The following is a 17,426-nucleotide window of genomic DNA, read 5'->3' on the forward strand; positions in this document are numbered from 1 at the left end:
GCATGGAGGGAAAATAGTCTCTGTATTTGGAATAGAACTAGTGACATTTGTCTATGACATGCTTGGCATAGGGCACAATTTAATGCTACCAAGGTTCAGCTTTTCTGTACAATGTCATTCAGATAATATTGTGTATCTATATAATTAATAATGGGTCTTTGTGACAGGAGAAAGAATAAGAAAATAGGCAGCTATTATTCTGCTGGTGTGTTTTGAGACATACATATACGTATATTATGCATACACATACACAAACACATTTTGTCTTTTCAACTATAGGTCAGTCCTCCCTGTTCCCGATGGAAGATGGGTTTCTGGATGATGGACGTGGGGATCAGACTCTCCATAGTGGCTTAGGATCACCACACTGCTTCTCTCATCAGAATGGCGAGCGAGTTGAACGGTACTCTCGCAAGGTGTTTGTGGGTGGCCTGCCACCTGATATCGATGAAGGTATATTTGAATATTAGTATTGCCAAAAATACACACCCATGACCAAGTGCAGCCCTATGGAAAAGAGATTGTAGCATTCTCATGCGCTCACGTTGGGCAGTTTTTCAGGCAATGTAAATTGTGTAAATCTATGAGCTGCCAAATATCCAAGCTTATAGGTTATGAATTGCAATGATAAGGAGGCGTGGGTTGCACAGTTTATGAGATGTTTTATACATTTGCTTCATTTAGTTAGATATTATGACATCATAAAACTCTTTATGAAGGTCTTTTATTTTGAAGATGATTATAATAGGCACACATTTTAGTCAGTATCTGATTTAAAATACAGTGCAGTGCTTCATCTGTTTAAGGGAACAATATATAATGCATTACTTCTTTGCTATCACCATATATTTCACCAGAGGGATGAATTATTGCTTTAAAAAAACCCATTTAAGCATAAGAAACATGCTGGGCATATGAACATTAACTGTAACTGATGGCAATATTTGCCTTGATTTAAAAGTCTACTAGACAAAGGGAATCTCTTTATTTTATTTTAATTTTTTAGGCTAATTAGAATAACAGACTGCTGCTTTTTTCAAAAGAAAAAAAGAAATGTAAAGAAATGCTTTAGGGATTTCTAGCTCTATTTTTTTAATCCTGTAATTTTAGGGTAATAACTGTATAAATTTAAGATGTATGCATTAAAAATATCTATGACATTTGCTTTTTCCCAAGATAAATATTTCTGTTACTTTCGTCATGATAAAAACATCAGATTATGAAAAAATAAACTCTGACACAAGCGTATGAAACACACACACCAATGTCTTGGGAAGAATTTAAGTAAAAGAAAAAATGCATATGGGGAGGGCAGATCAAATAATTTTTCAGGTTCTGTGTTGTGTATAAATAGCATTTCAGTCTGTTCCCGAAATAGCTTTAGATCCCCAGCTTATTTTAAAATTAAACTGAGTGAAACAATTCCATGGCGCACTTTATAAAAAGAATTGTGCATATGGGTAATATTAAACAGTGTGCAGATCACCTGAGCTGAATTTAGAAATTGAAGAAAGGCTTTGAAGCATTTGCTTTCTGCTAAGAAGCTCTGCATTTTCGTCCCTGCCGCAGTTACATAACTGCATTCTGCAAGTGCTGCTGAAGATAGTCTGAGGTCAAGCTCAGATGATGTGCACAGATACAGTTTAAACCTATGACATAAGCAGTAGGCGTGGCTAGGCTCTGCTACATTCTTTTTCCTTTCTCCCCACCTTTTGCAGGTAGGTGCTGAGCAACTTGCTCTTGATGCAAGCTCTGCATTTTAGCTGTGGGAGAATGCCTGGAGCTAAGCAGTAAAAACTGCTCAAATTCAGTCATTTAATTACTTTAAGTGGGTGGCTGCAAATCTTTATTTGTAACCTTAAAGCCACAGCTTTGATATTTAAACTTTCTTTTTTATTAAATATATACAGTACTTGGACTCACATATTTTTTTCCCTTTGAAAATACCTGCTGTCTCTACCTATTTGGGTTGCCCAGTATTACCCGAGTATTATCATCAAATTGCTTAAATTGTTTTATTTGGGACACTTTCCCTTAAAAAAAAGTGAAGATTTTCTCTCTCTCTCTCTCTTTGTTTGGTTCACCAACTTGCAGATGAGATCACAGCCAGCTTTCGTCGTTTTGGCCCATTGATTGTGGATTGGCCTCATAAAGCTGAAAGCAAATCGTATTTTCCTCCTAAAGGTAACGTTTTCATGCATTCTGTCCTTCTCTAAAATTATTCAGAACAAGTAACAGTTTCTATAAAAGCTATGTTAGTTGAAAGATGGTATTATCCCTCCTCGTGAAAAGATTTTCTTAGTGCTAGGACATTTTCTTAATAGGAAGAGCAGTGAGTTTATCATTGGATCTGTTCAAATAGGGGCTGGATAGCCATCTGCCACAGATGCTTTAATTCTGGATTCCTGCATGGAGCATAGAATTGGTTGTGATAGTATGAACCTTACAATTCTATGATTCATGGAGTGAATTTTATCATTTGAGATTTTAACATGCATGTCTCTTCAACACATTTTCTATTACATACCACAATCACAAAAGCATATTTCAATACTACTGTTAAACATAAAATAATATGAAGTGTTCATTAGTACACCTTTTTCTTACTTGAAGTGTTTTGTCATTGCTGTTTTGACTCCATTTTACTTCTGATCTTCCAGTCGGCACTTTTTGTCTATTTTTTTAAAACTTTTTTTAACTTTGAACTTTTTATCTACTGTTCAACATGCTTTCCTTTCCATTGCCCCCTGTAATTTCTTTAGTTTCTTTAATCCCCCTTCTAGTTTTTCTCTGTAGAGTAAAGCAGTGACATTCAGATTAAATTTCATTCTAAAGAAGAAACGGATGAAGTTTTGTAACTTATTTTTTATCTCTTTAATAATAGCATTTTGGTTAGACAATAGCTATTCCTGCTATTTTGAAAAATGCCCCCCCTTAATGTATGCCTCCATGGTTTTCCTTTTTTTCATGGTTATCACATCTAAGTACATACAAAATAGAAAATTTCAATACATCATATACAATACATAGAGAATAAATCATGTTTGTTTCTTCTCTGTCTAGGATATGCCTTTTTGTTGTTCCAAGATGAAAGTTCTGTACAGGCTTTGATTGATGCATGCATTGAAGAGGATGGAAAACTCTACCTGTGTGTTTCCAGCCCCACGATTAAAGATAAACCAGTACGTGGCTTTGATACATACATACATACATACATACATACATACATACATACATACATACATACATACTATATACATACACACATACATGCATACATACATACATATATATAAAACAAAATGAATTATAAATTATGTGTATAAGTGTTATTCATATATTAGAGAAGCATGTATGTGCATGGTTTTTCACTCAGGAGGCACAGGATGTGTTTTTCCTTTCTTCTTGGACTATTGAGTTTCAGGCACTACACATCTAATGGCTAATTGTTGCTTATCAAACTGCAAGTTCAGGGTCCTAATTTCTCCCTGCACTACAATTTACTATTGGGTCTCAAGTTGAGAAACTGCCCTCTCCCTCAGTGTGGATTATTTTTCAAGTTCTTCCATGCATATTTGGTCCTCACTTCAAGCCAAAATCTGGACAAATGAAAGGGAGAAGCATAAAGGGAAGAATTTTGGGAGAATCCTTTTTGGGAGGGAGTGTTAATTCTATCTATAGAAGTTAATTGGTTGGGAGGGAGAGTTGATTTTGACTGTAGCGCAGTCATGATAAACTAAAGATACAGAGATTCTATTATAGTTGCTATCGAGGCTTTGTATAACACTTACATGGTTGTTTTGATGGTCAAGCAGGTGTCGTGCATCTTCAGCCTGCAGACTAAATACTAGGGCTCTGCAGCTCTTTGAATCTGAAGGAAAAATGATGCAATAGAAACATGACCAGGACTTGTGAGCAGTCCCTTAAATCAATTCCTCTTCTCAGCAATTCCTTTCAGTACCTTCATGGTACTGGGATTCATTCATTCAAAGGGAAGCTTTGTCAAGCAACTGAAGTCCCCTCTGAATGTCTTGATTGTAATGTTGAGGTGCTATCTCGTCTTGGAAGCTGGCAAAGCCTCTTTGAGGATTTCCTATCATTTCACCAAGCATGTGCATGCACAGATGACACTTCCGTTAATGGGTTGGCTGAAGCAAATGGATAAATAACAGCAGAGGAATGTGGAATAACTCTGTTCTCTATATTACTGGGATGTGTGACTCTATTGCTGTGAATTCTAGGCCTCACTTAGACATAAAAATCAGCTGGGTGACTTCACAGGATTTATTTTGCAGGGAAAATAGGAGGCAGGAGTACTGTATTAGGTATGTTCATTGCTTTGAATTGATATACATGCTCAGAAACAAAATAATAATGTGCTATGAAAATAATCCATTCTGACTCTTAGTTAGAACTGTATATAAAGTCTTGTTTTCTACTTGCAGGTTCAGATCCGACCTTGGAATCTTAGTGACAGTGATTTTGTGATGGATGGCTCACAACCTCTTGATCCACGGAAAACCATTTTTGTAGGCGGAGTTCCACGACCCTTACGAGCAGGTATGGAAAAATGGCTTGTTGACTTTGTCCAAGTAACCTTGCCGTTGGGAATTTCTGATATGGAAATATGCTTATTAACTTTTGCTGACATTCTCATTATTTTCAGATAGAAGAACAGAAATTTAGATAGAAAAGTAGAAACTCCATTGCCCTTAGCTAGAAAAAAAAAGGCGATTTATATGCATATTTGTTGTTACTATATTTTAGTGGAGCTTGCAATGATAATGGATCGGCTGTATGGAGGAGTTTGCTATGCTGGAATTGATACTGACCCTGAACTGAAGTACCCAAAAGGAGCTGGGCGTGTTGCATTTTCCAATCAACAGAGTTATATAGCTGCTATCAGTGCCCGCTTTGTTCAGCTGCAACATGGAGAGATAGATAAACGGGTAAGTACTAGAGCATATTCTATTTATTACCCAGCATTCTTTTGTTGGCTTATGTCCATATAAGTGCCAGTTCATGACAGGAACAACAGAAACAATTGTTTAAATGCAGTGCTGCCCCCCCTCGCAGTCATCCAAAATATCAAAGAATTGATTTTTTTTACTGCCTTTTTACTCCAAAACCAGTTGTTCCCTTTAGAACCATTTCCAGCGGCACAGAAAATAAGCCTGTGCTTTTAGTGTTATCCTTTTACATCTGCATGACTTGCTTACTATTAGCCTTTCTTTCACCCTGCCTGAATGCTTTGTAGTAGAATGGGCAGCTGCTTTATCAAAGCTAAAGGCATGCAGCTCCAGTATGTTTCTGCTGGATTTCTAAGTTTCCTTGCACACATTCTATTTTAATTCAGTATAATCTGTACAGCAACAATAGTCGATTACTTAAACATCCATCTCTGTTAATGTTCAGCATATTTTCACAGCCCAAGTCAGCAGCACTAAGAATACCTTTGCAACAGAAGTTCACTTCTCCTTTTATCACATTGACAGATACGCTGGAAAGAAACATGTTTGTTTTGACACTGCATAAGACAGCATTCCCCAACCTTGTGCCCTTCAGATGTGCTGAGATTTTTAACTCCCAGAATTCCAAGCTAAAAGCTTTCCTGGAGTTACAGTCAGGTTAGGGAAAGCTGATGTAAGAAGTTATGAACCGTTTCAATTTTTGCTACAGTGTTTTTCTCTTTTCTGTCAACCTGGCAACTAAATTGTTCTAACCCAGCAATTTAAAATGATGCCATTCTCAGATAGGAAAATAAAATAAAATGAATATTGATTTGTGTGGCTTGTCCTCCCGTTCTGGAAGGCACGTAATGTCTACTTCTGCATACATAATATATTACTGATGCTAACAGAATTTAAACATCTAAGCAAGAAATTGAAACATTTCTGCCATAGCTTTTAGTAAGGTGAATTGATTCATACCAGTAGGTAAATCTTGCTTGTGTTAAAGCTGTGGCAGCTTTGTTGGGCACATATACATGTAGAGAAATTTATAAAGAGCAGCCCTCCTGTTCCTGCTTTTTAAATTTTGATATAATATGATCAAAGACTTCCTTAAATGTATTTTCTTGAAATTCAGAATTTATCTGTGGTCATCCATACTTTAACAGTTACAGATATTTTACATGTATAGACATGTATACATACATACGTACATATATACATGCATACATACATACTTGTTAAATCACATTTATAGCCAAAGCATTTATTCACATGGTGTGTAAATGGAGTCAGGATTAATTAACTGGTTTATTTTTGCATTGGCAGTTAAATTTTAACTATTTGATACAGAATATCTTTTGAAATTTATTTTCAATAGCAAATGAAATTGGTTCAATTTTCGTACCTTCTCCTACCTGCATGTTTCGTTCTGTATAAGTAAGGTAGGTAGGTAGGTAGGTAGGTAGATGATAGATGATAGATAGATAGATGATAGATAGATAGATAGATAGATAGATAGATAGATAGATAGATAGATAGATAGATGATAGATGATAGATAGATGATAGATAGATAGATAGATAGATAGATAGATAGATGATAGATAGATAGATAGATAGATAGATAGATAGATAGATGATAGATAGATAGATGATGATAGATAGATAGATAGATAGATAGATAGATAGATAGATAGATAGATAGATAGATAGATAGATAGATAGGAAAGGGAATGTGACTCAACAGAGTTGCACATTGAAAGGAATCCACCTGCCACACTATAATTCAGTATTTCCTACCTTGGCAATGTCAAGGTATTTGGACTTTCATACCTGGAATTCTCAGCAATAGCTATGACGGTTGGAGAATTCTGGAAATTGAATCCCCATATCTGGTCATTGCCAAAGTTACAAAACAGTGGTAAGGTCCTTATATAAATATTCAGCTTTTATCTTTAAAAAAAATATTCAAGGGGAGCCATTTATAGATCCTCCAAATTGTGAAGTTGTTTATATAGAAAATTCCTATTAATGAATTTTAAATCAAGGAAAGGGGTAAAGATTTAATTTCACAAAAACATTCTAAATCTCTAATTTTCAGAGAATGTGTCTCATTGTATTTCAGAGTGATTCAACATGATCAGAATTGAAATAATGTCAATTTAGTACAATTACTAATTTAATCAGATTCCCCTAGTGCAGTGTTTAAATAATGGGCATGATCAGAGTAAAACTCAACAAATTTGAGAAAGGTCTTTAGCTGTTTTATCAGTTAAGCATCTACCTCAGTAAAAAGTATAGATTGTGAAACCCAAAGTTCATTTGATATCTTAAATAATAGGGAAGTGTCTTATGTAGTTAGATATGATGCCATCTTGTACAGGATGTGGTAATGGCCACAAGCTGGGATGGTTAGGTAAATTCGTAGAGGAAAGCTCTATGAAATGTAACTAACTAAAAGAAATGTAATTACCTGGGGATTTTTTTCCTCTTGCGTTCTCCACACGAACTCAGAACATGAGATATATTCTAGACCCCAATCTTATTTTTTCCCCACATTTGAGTAATAATGACACTGGTATATGATTGTCCAGTGAGTTGGACCCAACTGAAAGGTGAAGCCAGCCTGTCAGGATCTTAGTGCAGTATTTACTACATCTTTTGATGGAGACCATACAACAGAGGAAAGCTACTGCTTTTCTGTTTTGCTTGTTCAGCCAGTCCTTGGGGGGGGGGGGGGGGGGGATCCTGAGCTAGTTCCATGTCCAGTCTGATCCAGCAAAGCTCTTTTTACTGTGCAGGAGAGTGTTCACTGAGGTATCTGTAGTATCTATAGTTGGATGGTAGAAATACATGAAGAGAAAACACACACGCACACACACCTGGACTACACTTTTGTCTAACGAGGCCAAACTTAAGAAATGTGTACATTTTCTCTCCTTCTTTCATCACAGGTGGAAGTTAAGCCATATGTCTTGGATGATCAGCTGTGTGATGAATGTCAGGGGGCCCGTTGTGGTGGAAAGTTTGCTCCATTTTTCTGTGCTAATGTGACCTGTCTGCAGTATTACTGTGAATATTGCTGGGCTGCTATCCATTCACGCGCTGGCAGGGAATTCCACAAGCCCCTGGTGAAAGAGGGAGGAGATCGCCCAAGACATATTTCATTCCGCTGGAACTAAGTGATTACTGCAGTGTGTTCATATGCAGGCCCTCGAAATAAGTGCACTCTTCTGTTCTCCTGATTCCTTTGCCCTCCCTTCCTATTCCCTCTTACTCAAGATAGCATGTCCTGCTGTTGTAGTCTGTAACTTAAAAATAGTGTAACAAAAGAATGGCCTATAATCCTATAGGTATTTTGTAGGATCTTGTCATTAAACTTTATGGGGAAACTCCTTTTCCTATGGATAACACAGTGCATGGAAGCCAGGTTCTCTTACCTTCCTGGTTCCCCAGAGGACACTGCTTTCCTGCTATCTTTTCTTGAAGGAAGGAAGAAAGAACAATATTAAGAGAAATGAAACAATAGAGTGTTTTGTTTTTTAATTAAATTATTGCTAATAACAAAATCAATAGACTACTTTTATTAAAGTAACCATGAGATAGGAACACTATGAATCTTATCTGACACTTTGTCCAACCGACCCGCCCTTTCCTTCTCCTTGCCCAACCCTTCCCTAGCCAAGCCTCTGGGAAGCCTGTTTTCTTGCCATGATTTTATAGCAATGGAAACAGTTAGCTGTCAAATTAGTAACAGAAAAGAGCATGTTTAAAGCAACAAAAATGCATGAGCAAGGTTTAAAGCAGCATTACGTTTTTTTTTTGTTTGTTTGATGTAAGGGTTCTGAAGCTAAATCTTTAGCACAGTATTGTGTCTCACCGTGCCTCCAACTTCCCACCACATTCAAATTTTTACTAATTGAGTAGGCAGAGCTTAGATCTGTGTTCTTCATCCAAGCAATCACATTTTTAAAGTTCCCGAATGTAAATCCTGGGTCAGTTTATAACTGGGGGGTGGGTGGGGAGTGCACTTATTCTTTATTATTGTGGTTGTTGTTGTTGTTTTGAAAGAAACTTCATTATCAGAATACAGCCCTACAAATCCTACCAAAGCTAAAGTAATGACAACTAGTGAACTGGCATGTCCTCTCCTGAAGAACAAATGTATAGATTTTATTTTTGATGGCTATATAGAACTCTATATCCTAATTTACTAATGTAAATCAGAGGCCAGCCTTTGCTCTCCATTTTGACATGAAATACAAGAACCTAAAGATATACCTCAAGAGTACATTTTAATTCCCTCCCTCCCCTTCCCACCCATCCCCATTCTATTAATCCACCCTTCCAGTACATATCAAATTTTGCCTGCTTCTTGGGCTTACTCTGGGATGTGAAACCAGTTCTAACTTCCTAACAAAGCTGTAACCTAGCAATTTATAAGAGGGCAAAGTAAAGTTTGTTTCCAGGGATGTTTTGCACTGTTGGCTGAATGAATAGGCCTGCATGTCTGCAAAGGATATGCTTGTCTTTCAACAGAGAGCATGTGACTAAAAGGAATCCTGACAAAAAATTTGTTTGGGACTTAGCATAGAACATAAACCGTCGTAGGACTCCAACTTGCTGAGTAATGCATGAAGTGTTATAAACATGTAAGTGGGGAACACAGCATATGTTAAAGCTAAGGCACAGGGTGGTGTTGATTAGATTGAAATACACTTGATGCTCTGTAAATCTTGAGAAAATCGATAGGAGGGAATGTATCCATCTCTTAACCACAGTAACGGGGATGTAGCAGTGTGTAGAAAAAGCCAGTTGGAATCTGAGACTGGCATGATACCAACATAGACTCTTAAACCAAAGACTTGCTTAAGCACAGCTACAGAGAAAAGGCATCCCTTTTGTAAGCTCTCTTTCTCCCCATCCCTTTCCTCCATTGCCAGTTACCTATCAGAGGCAGTTTGGTTTTCAGTACATGATACATACCCTTGTTATTTTCCAAAGGTCAAAATGGAGACATTTGCTGTCTACTTGTCAAGTAGAGAAAGGGAGCTCCTTTTAATGAATCCCTGCAAATATTGACAACAGGAAATGCAAATGGAGAGTGCTCTTTTGTAGACTGTCAGGGACCTTTTTCTCTGAAGTACATAATTATAGTTGGAATATTCCTTTTAATTTTTTAAAAAAAATGCTTGTAGGTGGCTTGGGGTGTCTTATTGTGCCGATCCTATCCAGTGAACAGGTGAGATGGGTTACCATTACAAGAAATAACACTGTTTGAGAAGTAGCTTTGAATAATAATTTTTTCCCTTTGTACATGACCTGCTGAATTTCGGTACAGTGTTTTTGTAGCTAACTTATTTTGTCATGCACATAATGTATATTTGTTATGCACTACTTTTGTATATCTTGTTTTTCCAACAGTGAGCATTTTTAGGCACACTTTTCACTGACGGGATATCTCTTTATGCAATACCTCAATTTTTCATATTGCAAAGAGTAGCTTTTTGTACTTTTATTACTGAGAGATCTTCATATACTTCATTTTTTAATATAAATAATTTTAATAAATTTTATTTTCTTATATTCTGCTTTTTATACATTTCAGTGCTCTGCATACATTTTGAATTATGGATGTTGTGCACTGGCAATGCTATTTTAGAATTTGCAGAGAAAAGAAAGCATGTTGCTTAAACATCTTTAGCCCAGCACCAGGTATTTGGTGTACATATAATTTAAGAAATACTTATATGTAAAGTTGAGACTTAAAAAAAAAAAGAAATTTTTAAAAAAGCATGAAAGTGACAAATGAAAGTTTGTCTTTAGACTCTTGAAATTTAATGCATAAACATAGAGTAGAAGTTTAACGGTAACATCCCAAATTGTCTACTGCTTCTTAATAGATTTTTAAAAATAATACACAAATGCAGATGTTTTTTGGTGAATGTTTAGCCATTTTTAATCTTAACAAATTGATGTTAGGTGTTTGCAGAGATGTGTCTGCGCTTTTAAATCATATTTAAGGAAATAAACTCAAGCCTGCCCAATGGTGGGCATGTAATGTTAGTATGCATGACTAATATTAAAAAAAAATGTTATTCTACTAATATTCACTTGTGGTGATTGTGTGAAAAGCGTGTTTACAGATTATTTGGTTACACTTCAATTTACAGGGCATAAATGATTATCTCTATTACTCTGTACTCGAAATAGTGCTAATATAATATGTCCTTCAGATTACATGGAAAGTGGAGTTGCCATGTCACTCCAAGCATAACTAACATGTAATTAGTTTAAAAATCCTAGGGTATCACTTTATTTTAAAGGGGTGTAAACAAGCATGTCATTTTCTTTCAGAAGCATGGCACTGGCCATGTATTTACAATGTAGTTACAGAGTAATTACATGGTTATTTTTGCAATGTAAAATAAAGTGTTTCTGATTTATTTTATATGTAAAAGAACCCCACTGCCCCGTGCTTTTTTGGTATATAGTATCTACTTCTCCATACACAGACCTCTGCAGAACGCAAATCTAAAACTTGCAGTGAATGACTTTAGTGTTTTATAAGGATGCTGTTGGAAAGACTTGATAATTCACCCCTTTTTGTTTCTTGAAGAGTTAAAGCCTTCTGTTTTAAAAGGTGATTTAAAACTTGAATGTGATGAATTGTGGCAAGTTAACTTCAAGTTATGTGCAATACTTATTTCAGACTTCTGGAAGATCTTTGCAGTGTAATTCTTTGTTTTTAATTGCAGACATTTAAAAATGTCATTTTCTACTGTTCTAGTAAATCCTCTTTCTTGCTGGTGTTTCTAAAGAAAAGAATCAGAAATCAATCTTTCTACTAATGTAAATTTGAGATTATTTTTTAAAAAAAGGAATAAAAGAGGTTTTGGTCATTTGCTTTATTTTATTATCTTATTTTAAAGCTACTGTGATTGATAGCATTGTAAGAATTGGGACAATATTGTATTCAACTGTTTTATTTTTTATATTTTTAAAATTTAAAGTATAATTAGTTTTTATAATTTTCATCAGATTCTTTTGTTATATTTTTTGGAAGTGAAACTTTTAGCAAGTGGGTGTCTAGTTTTTACTAATCCCTAATATGTTTTTCCCCAATGTAATGCTCATATTATCAGAAGGAAAAGTTATTTAAGTATGTCAGTTACTTGTACTACTTGGCTGAATTTCCATATAGTTTTTACTGTGTATGGGGAGGTTGTAGTATTTATTATAGCATTTTAAATAAGGGTAATTCATTTTTTATTAAAGTCATTTTCACAATTTAAGTTCATATTTTTGTATGTTCTACTCTAAGTTATAACACAAGTTTCTTTTTTTAAGAGAGTTCATTTGTTGAAGTGCTAGTGGAAAATTAATGTTATTAAATAGTTTGCAAATGACTATTTATAGCAGTATGCATATAATTTTTAAATATTTGTAATGTGAGATGTTGAATGAATAAAACTTTTAACTCAATAATTGTTTGGTCTGTTATTTTGAACTCTTCAGGGCCAAGATATAACTGGTGCCCGTCTGGATGGAATAATCTATCCATTAGGTACTCCATTTATTCCCTCCATGGCTTCTAGATTGTACAAACCAAAACTGTTACTGGGGAGGGGGCATTTTTTTTAAGGCTCATTAGTTTAAGTGACAAAATGGATACTTAAAGCTTGCAAAGGTTAAAGGGACCATTAAAAAGTGAAAATACCCTGGAGGATTTTTCCCACCTGAAGAGAAAAATGCACCTATTTTACCTCTCCCCACCGCCACACCCTCTCTGGTGATATTACATCACTGTCCATGATCCCAAGTTCATAATTTATGAATGATTGGTAGGTTGGAGCAGAAATAATTACAATAAGTACATAAGCATTGCAGTCTCAGATTTTAATCCCTGCTTATCCCTTAAATGGAATACTTGATTATAATCATTGTTCAGTATGATTCACCTGTTTAATACTGCTGTTATTTGATGGATCAGTGTATTAGAGCTATTTTTAAAGATCCTATAAAAATAATGAGGGAAGTAATTTTATGGACTTGTGTATTTAAACTGGAATACTGACTTACAAAAGATCGTAGTTTTGGTTATAAAAAAATAGTATGGGGATAATGAATAATGAAACCAAACCTGAGAGATGTTTGGTCTGGTCAATGTGTTTAACTGTTATGACTTCTTTAGGAGTTCCAGTTAAAGACCAACATATTAAACACCAGTTTTTCAGTGTCATGTGTTCATTTCATTGTTCTATTCTGTAATATTTAGCTATTTGCCTCTGACTCTTTGACTGACTTGCAACCTGCATGGAACAGGCATCAATTTATACTAAGCCCTAGCAACTTCAGTCATGTTGGAACCCTTGTAAAATCAGTCCAAGGGTTGATATCACAGGCCCAACAATAGGAGAAAGTCCTAAAGTAGACACCAGTGCAGTGAGGATAAGCCTTCAGCTGTCTGCTCACATGTCAACTGAAGTAAAAGAGGGGGGGGGGGGGAGGAGAGCCAAATGCTATTTATATTTTGTAAATGTGGTATTCAGATATACATTGATGTCTCTGGCTGGAATCTCGTGACTTTGGCATGAATATTCAGCAAGCTCAGCATCCTAGCGTTTATTTTTAAACCTACAGCCCTGAGTATGTCAACTGGATCAACAGCAAGGAGCCAAGTGTTCAGTCACCTGCTTCCACTTAATGTTCTTCTACTGCTTAATTGTTTGGGTCAAAAGAAGCCCAGTATGAGATGCTCAAATAATGGTATGTTGGGAAAGGAACAAGACTATCGAGGTGGCAGTGCACCTGGGGGAAAGAATGCAAAGCATTGGGAAACTGAACTGTTTGGCAGAGTGGAGTAAAGGCTTTACCAGGCCTGCCAGCCCCACACCAGGATTCTTATGGATATCTCCATCACTGTAGCACTCTGGGAAAAACACTTTGGGGGAGAGTGAAAAGCTTCCATGGAATGCTCACAGCTGGGGCCTTGAGCTACTCAGGGGGATCTATTTTAGCACTGTTCAGTCAGTAAGAATATTCCACCCAAACAATGTGTTGGATTTTACCTGCAGACATACAGTTCAAATAATGCAAACCTATATTGGCACCGAAATTTCCTCTCTTCCATTTTTTCATGTCTCTCTTTTCCCAAATAACAACTTAAGTATGACAAAAGCATTTGCTTCACTTATGCACTTTACATTCCTATGAGTTCTGCATAAAACTATAAAAGTAACATGGTCTTTATTCTGTAAATGAAGGGGTCAATTTTTATATTTTACCAACCTATTATTCTTTTAAGATATATCCCGCTCTTTCCGTTTTGTAAATATAACGAAGGTGAAAGGCGGTCCTGGGACACACTTGACATTTTGCTTACCTCTCAAAAACTTGTAATGCCAACCTTTTTTCAGCTTCCTACAGAATGAATAGATTGCCATCTCGTGATATTCAGTCTACTCGATTACCCAGATCTCACATTTTAATTAGTGCCACCTGAATATCAGACATGTGTTTAATGTGGGAAAAAGAATGAGACACTGACATTTCTCCCGGTTTTATTCTCAGGCTTGTAATTTTTGCTACACCAAACCAAGGGCTATATAGCAGATAAGAAAATATACTCCTGGGGGAAAGTCGCTTTTCCAGTTTAAGCTGACCTGAAAGCAGCGGACTCCAATCTTTTGAGTGCCAATCTTTTGAGTGCCGGTTCTGTGGAGAAAGGCTTTTCTGTGGACCGGAGGGGGTGGTTTCACATGCTGCCTGCATCCCGCACATACATGGATGGGGGCTTCGCTCATTAGCACGGCCAGGTTTCTGGTGCGCTGTGGACCATTACCACGGCATGAGGTTTGAAGACCTCTGGCTTAAAGTATCAGATGGGATCTTTCTGTACATCCTGGTCATATAAACAAGGAGTCTTGGAGACAAAAAAAAAAAAAAAAACCAACCCCAAATCTCTGTGTAGGAAGTCAGGCTATCTTCTAATGTTTAAGTTTACCTTTTTCCATCAGACCTTTCGGTTTTTTTTTCTACTTTAATTATTCTTGGGTTTTTAGCTGATATTTTATTCGTTATCACATTGGATTTTAGGTATGATTTTCATTAAGCACAGAGGTGTTTTCAAAGAATAACTTCTGAAAGCCGCCCAGAGTCAATGTGAGTTAGTTGAGTAGCTGTATAATTTTTCTTAATAAAATATAAATAAATATTACAACTTCTTATCATGCAATTGAATAATAACCGGCCTGACTTGAAAGTAGTTGCAGCTTTTTCTATACGCCCCTGCATTTCTTTTGTAAGATGATTTTAAAAAAATGCACGAGGTTGAAAGATTACAGGTGTTCTGGTAATCTTTTTAACTTTCTTGACAAATTTATAACAAGAGTGGTTTTTAGAAAGCCAATCTAGAGATGCTATCTAAAGTATGCAACACATAATTTGTATACACCATTTATTGGATATGAAAGCCTTGATATTTTTTCTGTTAATGTCTCTATAAAAGACGTTTGGTTAGTTTTGAAAGCACAGGTAGTGTATTCCAATAATAAAACATCGGGGGGGTGGGGGGGAACAATCATGGCCAAAGTTCACTCTGACTTTGAAAATACCAGTAGTTTAAAGGTGTCATTGATTTGTGGGGCTGTTTACATCAAATGTCAGCATGCATCTTTTAAGACTTAATAGAGACCTCAAGGTCATTGTTTAATTTCCTAAAAGATTCAGGTGGCTGGAAGCTGATGTGACAATACAGAGGTGTTTTCATCTGATCTCATTGCTTCTTGGCCCTGTGTGAGAAATGTGCCAGTCTAGCTGAACAGGTAGTCCTCGACTTACATCACTCCATTTAGTGACTGTTCAAAGTTACCATGGCATTGAAAAATGTGACTTATGACTGTTTTTCACAGTTATGACATTTGCAGCAACCCAATGATCATCTGATCTGATCAAAATTCACATGCTTGGCAACTAGTTCATATTTATGACCATTACTATGTCTCAAGGTCATGTGATCACCTTTTGTAAAGTTCTGACAAGGAAAGTCAATGGGGAAGCCAGATTCACTTAACAACTGGGCTACTAGTTCATGAACTGCAATGATTTACTTAACTGTGGCAAGAAAGGTAGTAAAATGGGGCAAAATTCACTTAAAACTATCTCACTTAACAACATAAATTTTGGGCTCAGTTGTGGTTGTAAGTCGAGGACTACCTGTAATATGTTTGAACAAAATACTATCATTTTGTAGTGCTTTAACAAATCCCCTCCTCTTTGGTTACTATGAACTGATATGCTAAAATAGGTATAAATCTACGTATAGGATTTATTTTTAAAAAATTAATCAGCTTAGAATAATTAAAACATTCATTTTTGACCTATTTTTATTAGAATTGTAAATAAAAAGAATAAAAGTCAATACAAACTACAAAAAATACAAATTGAAAAATAAAAAAGGGAAGGGAGTAGTGGAAAGGGGGGGGGGAGGAGAACGAGAAAGAAAACAGAAGCAATTTCCCCCTTCAATCCCAGAAGGTTAAAAATAAGTTTAGTTTATTACTATCTCTAAATAAAACATCTCTTTTTCCCCCATAGCTCCTGTCTTAGGTAAAGAAAACAAAGTCCAAATGTTACATCAACCCATTTTTTGTTAGCAAAAGCCTAGGCAACCAAATATAATTATTTTCTTCTTTTACCCCTGGTTGAAGAAGCCAATTTAATAAACATCCTCTGAGTTTTTAAAATCATTATTTAATCCCTTCAAAAAATGTCTCAGAGATAGATTGTTAATTATCTGTGTTCCAAAGCAAAAATTCAACAGAATTTAAATGGATTTCTTTTAGTATCAATAAACAAAATACCCTTTTATCCTTCTAAAAAAGTCCTTCCAAATTTTTAGCAGAGCTCTTTTGTATATAGAGAAGAAGACAAAAATATCCAAATCACTTTCCTGTTTTAATATCTGTTCATCTCCTTTAGGGAATAAGTCATCCATCAAATCGATTTGTATTACATTTAAATCGCTCTTCAAATTAATTTCATAGACATCCATTGCAGCTTGTTCTTATTTTATAATTTTAGTAAATATATTCTGTCAACACAGTGATTCAAGTCCCGGACAGGAACTCATTTTAAGATTTAGAATATTTATTCTTGTTCAAAAGTACATGGGATGATGGTTGTGGGGATCAGTATTCTCCTCTTCCCTGTAGGAAGGTGGGAAAGTTCAAGCCTGTACTATTCAGTCCTGACCCAGATTTAATTTTAAACATAAACATTTCCAAAACCTTATTAAGAGTGTACAGAGTCTTTGTTAGATATACAAGCACCCATTAACTAATGTTCTGAGGTGAATGCCCTACAAGTAAGCTTATATAGTCAAGTTCGCAGTGGGAATTTCAGATGGTGAGATCCTTGATCACGTATACATTTCTGAGCAAGTGGAATATCCCTCCAAAAGTTACCTTTGCAT

At 35.8% G+C, this 17,426-nt stretch overlaps 1 protein-coding gene across 2 annotated transcripts in view; it reads left to right on the top strand.

Annotated features, from left to right (window-relative positions):
* The window catches only part of CPEB4 (cytoplasmic polyadenylation element binding protein 4), a 61,428-nt gene extending 48,995 nt beyond the window's left edge, over positions 1–12,433 (top strand). For both annotated transcript variants that reach the window (XM_081942570.1, XM_081942569.1), the window contains exons 4-9: positions 280–453; positions 2,095–2,184; positions 3,064–3,182; positions 4,446–4,560; positions 4,768–4,949; positions 7,906–12,433. In XM_081942570.1, coding sequence (XP_081798696.1) covers positions 280–453; positions 2,095–2,184; positions 3,064–3,182; positions 4,446–4,560; positions 4,768–4,949; positions 7,906–8,133 — 908 coding nt within the window. In that variant the 3' untranslated portion in view covers positions 8,134–12,433. The remainder of the gene's footprint in view (positions 1–279; positions 454–2,094; positions 2,185–3,063; positions 3,183–4,445; positions 4,561–4,767; positions 4,950–7,905) is intronic.
* Positions 12,434–17,426: the final 4,993 nt, after the last annotated feature.

Source organism: Natrix helvetica (assembly GCF_964273705.1).
Source record: "Natrix helvetica genome assembly, chromosome: 1".
NCBI classification, from domain to species: domain Eukaryota; kingdom Metazoa; phylum Chordata; class Lepidosauria; order Squamata; family Natricidae; genus Natrix; species Natrix helvetica.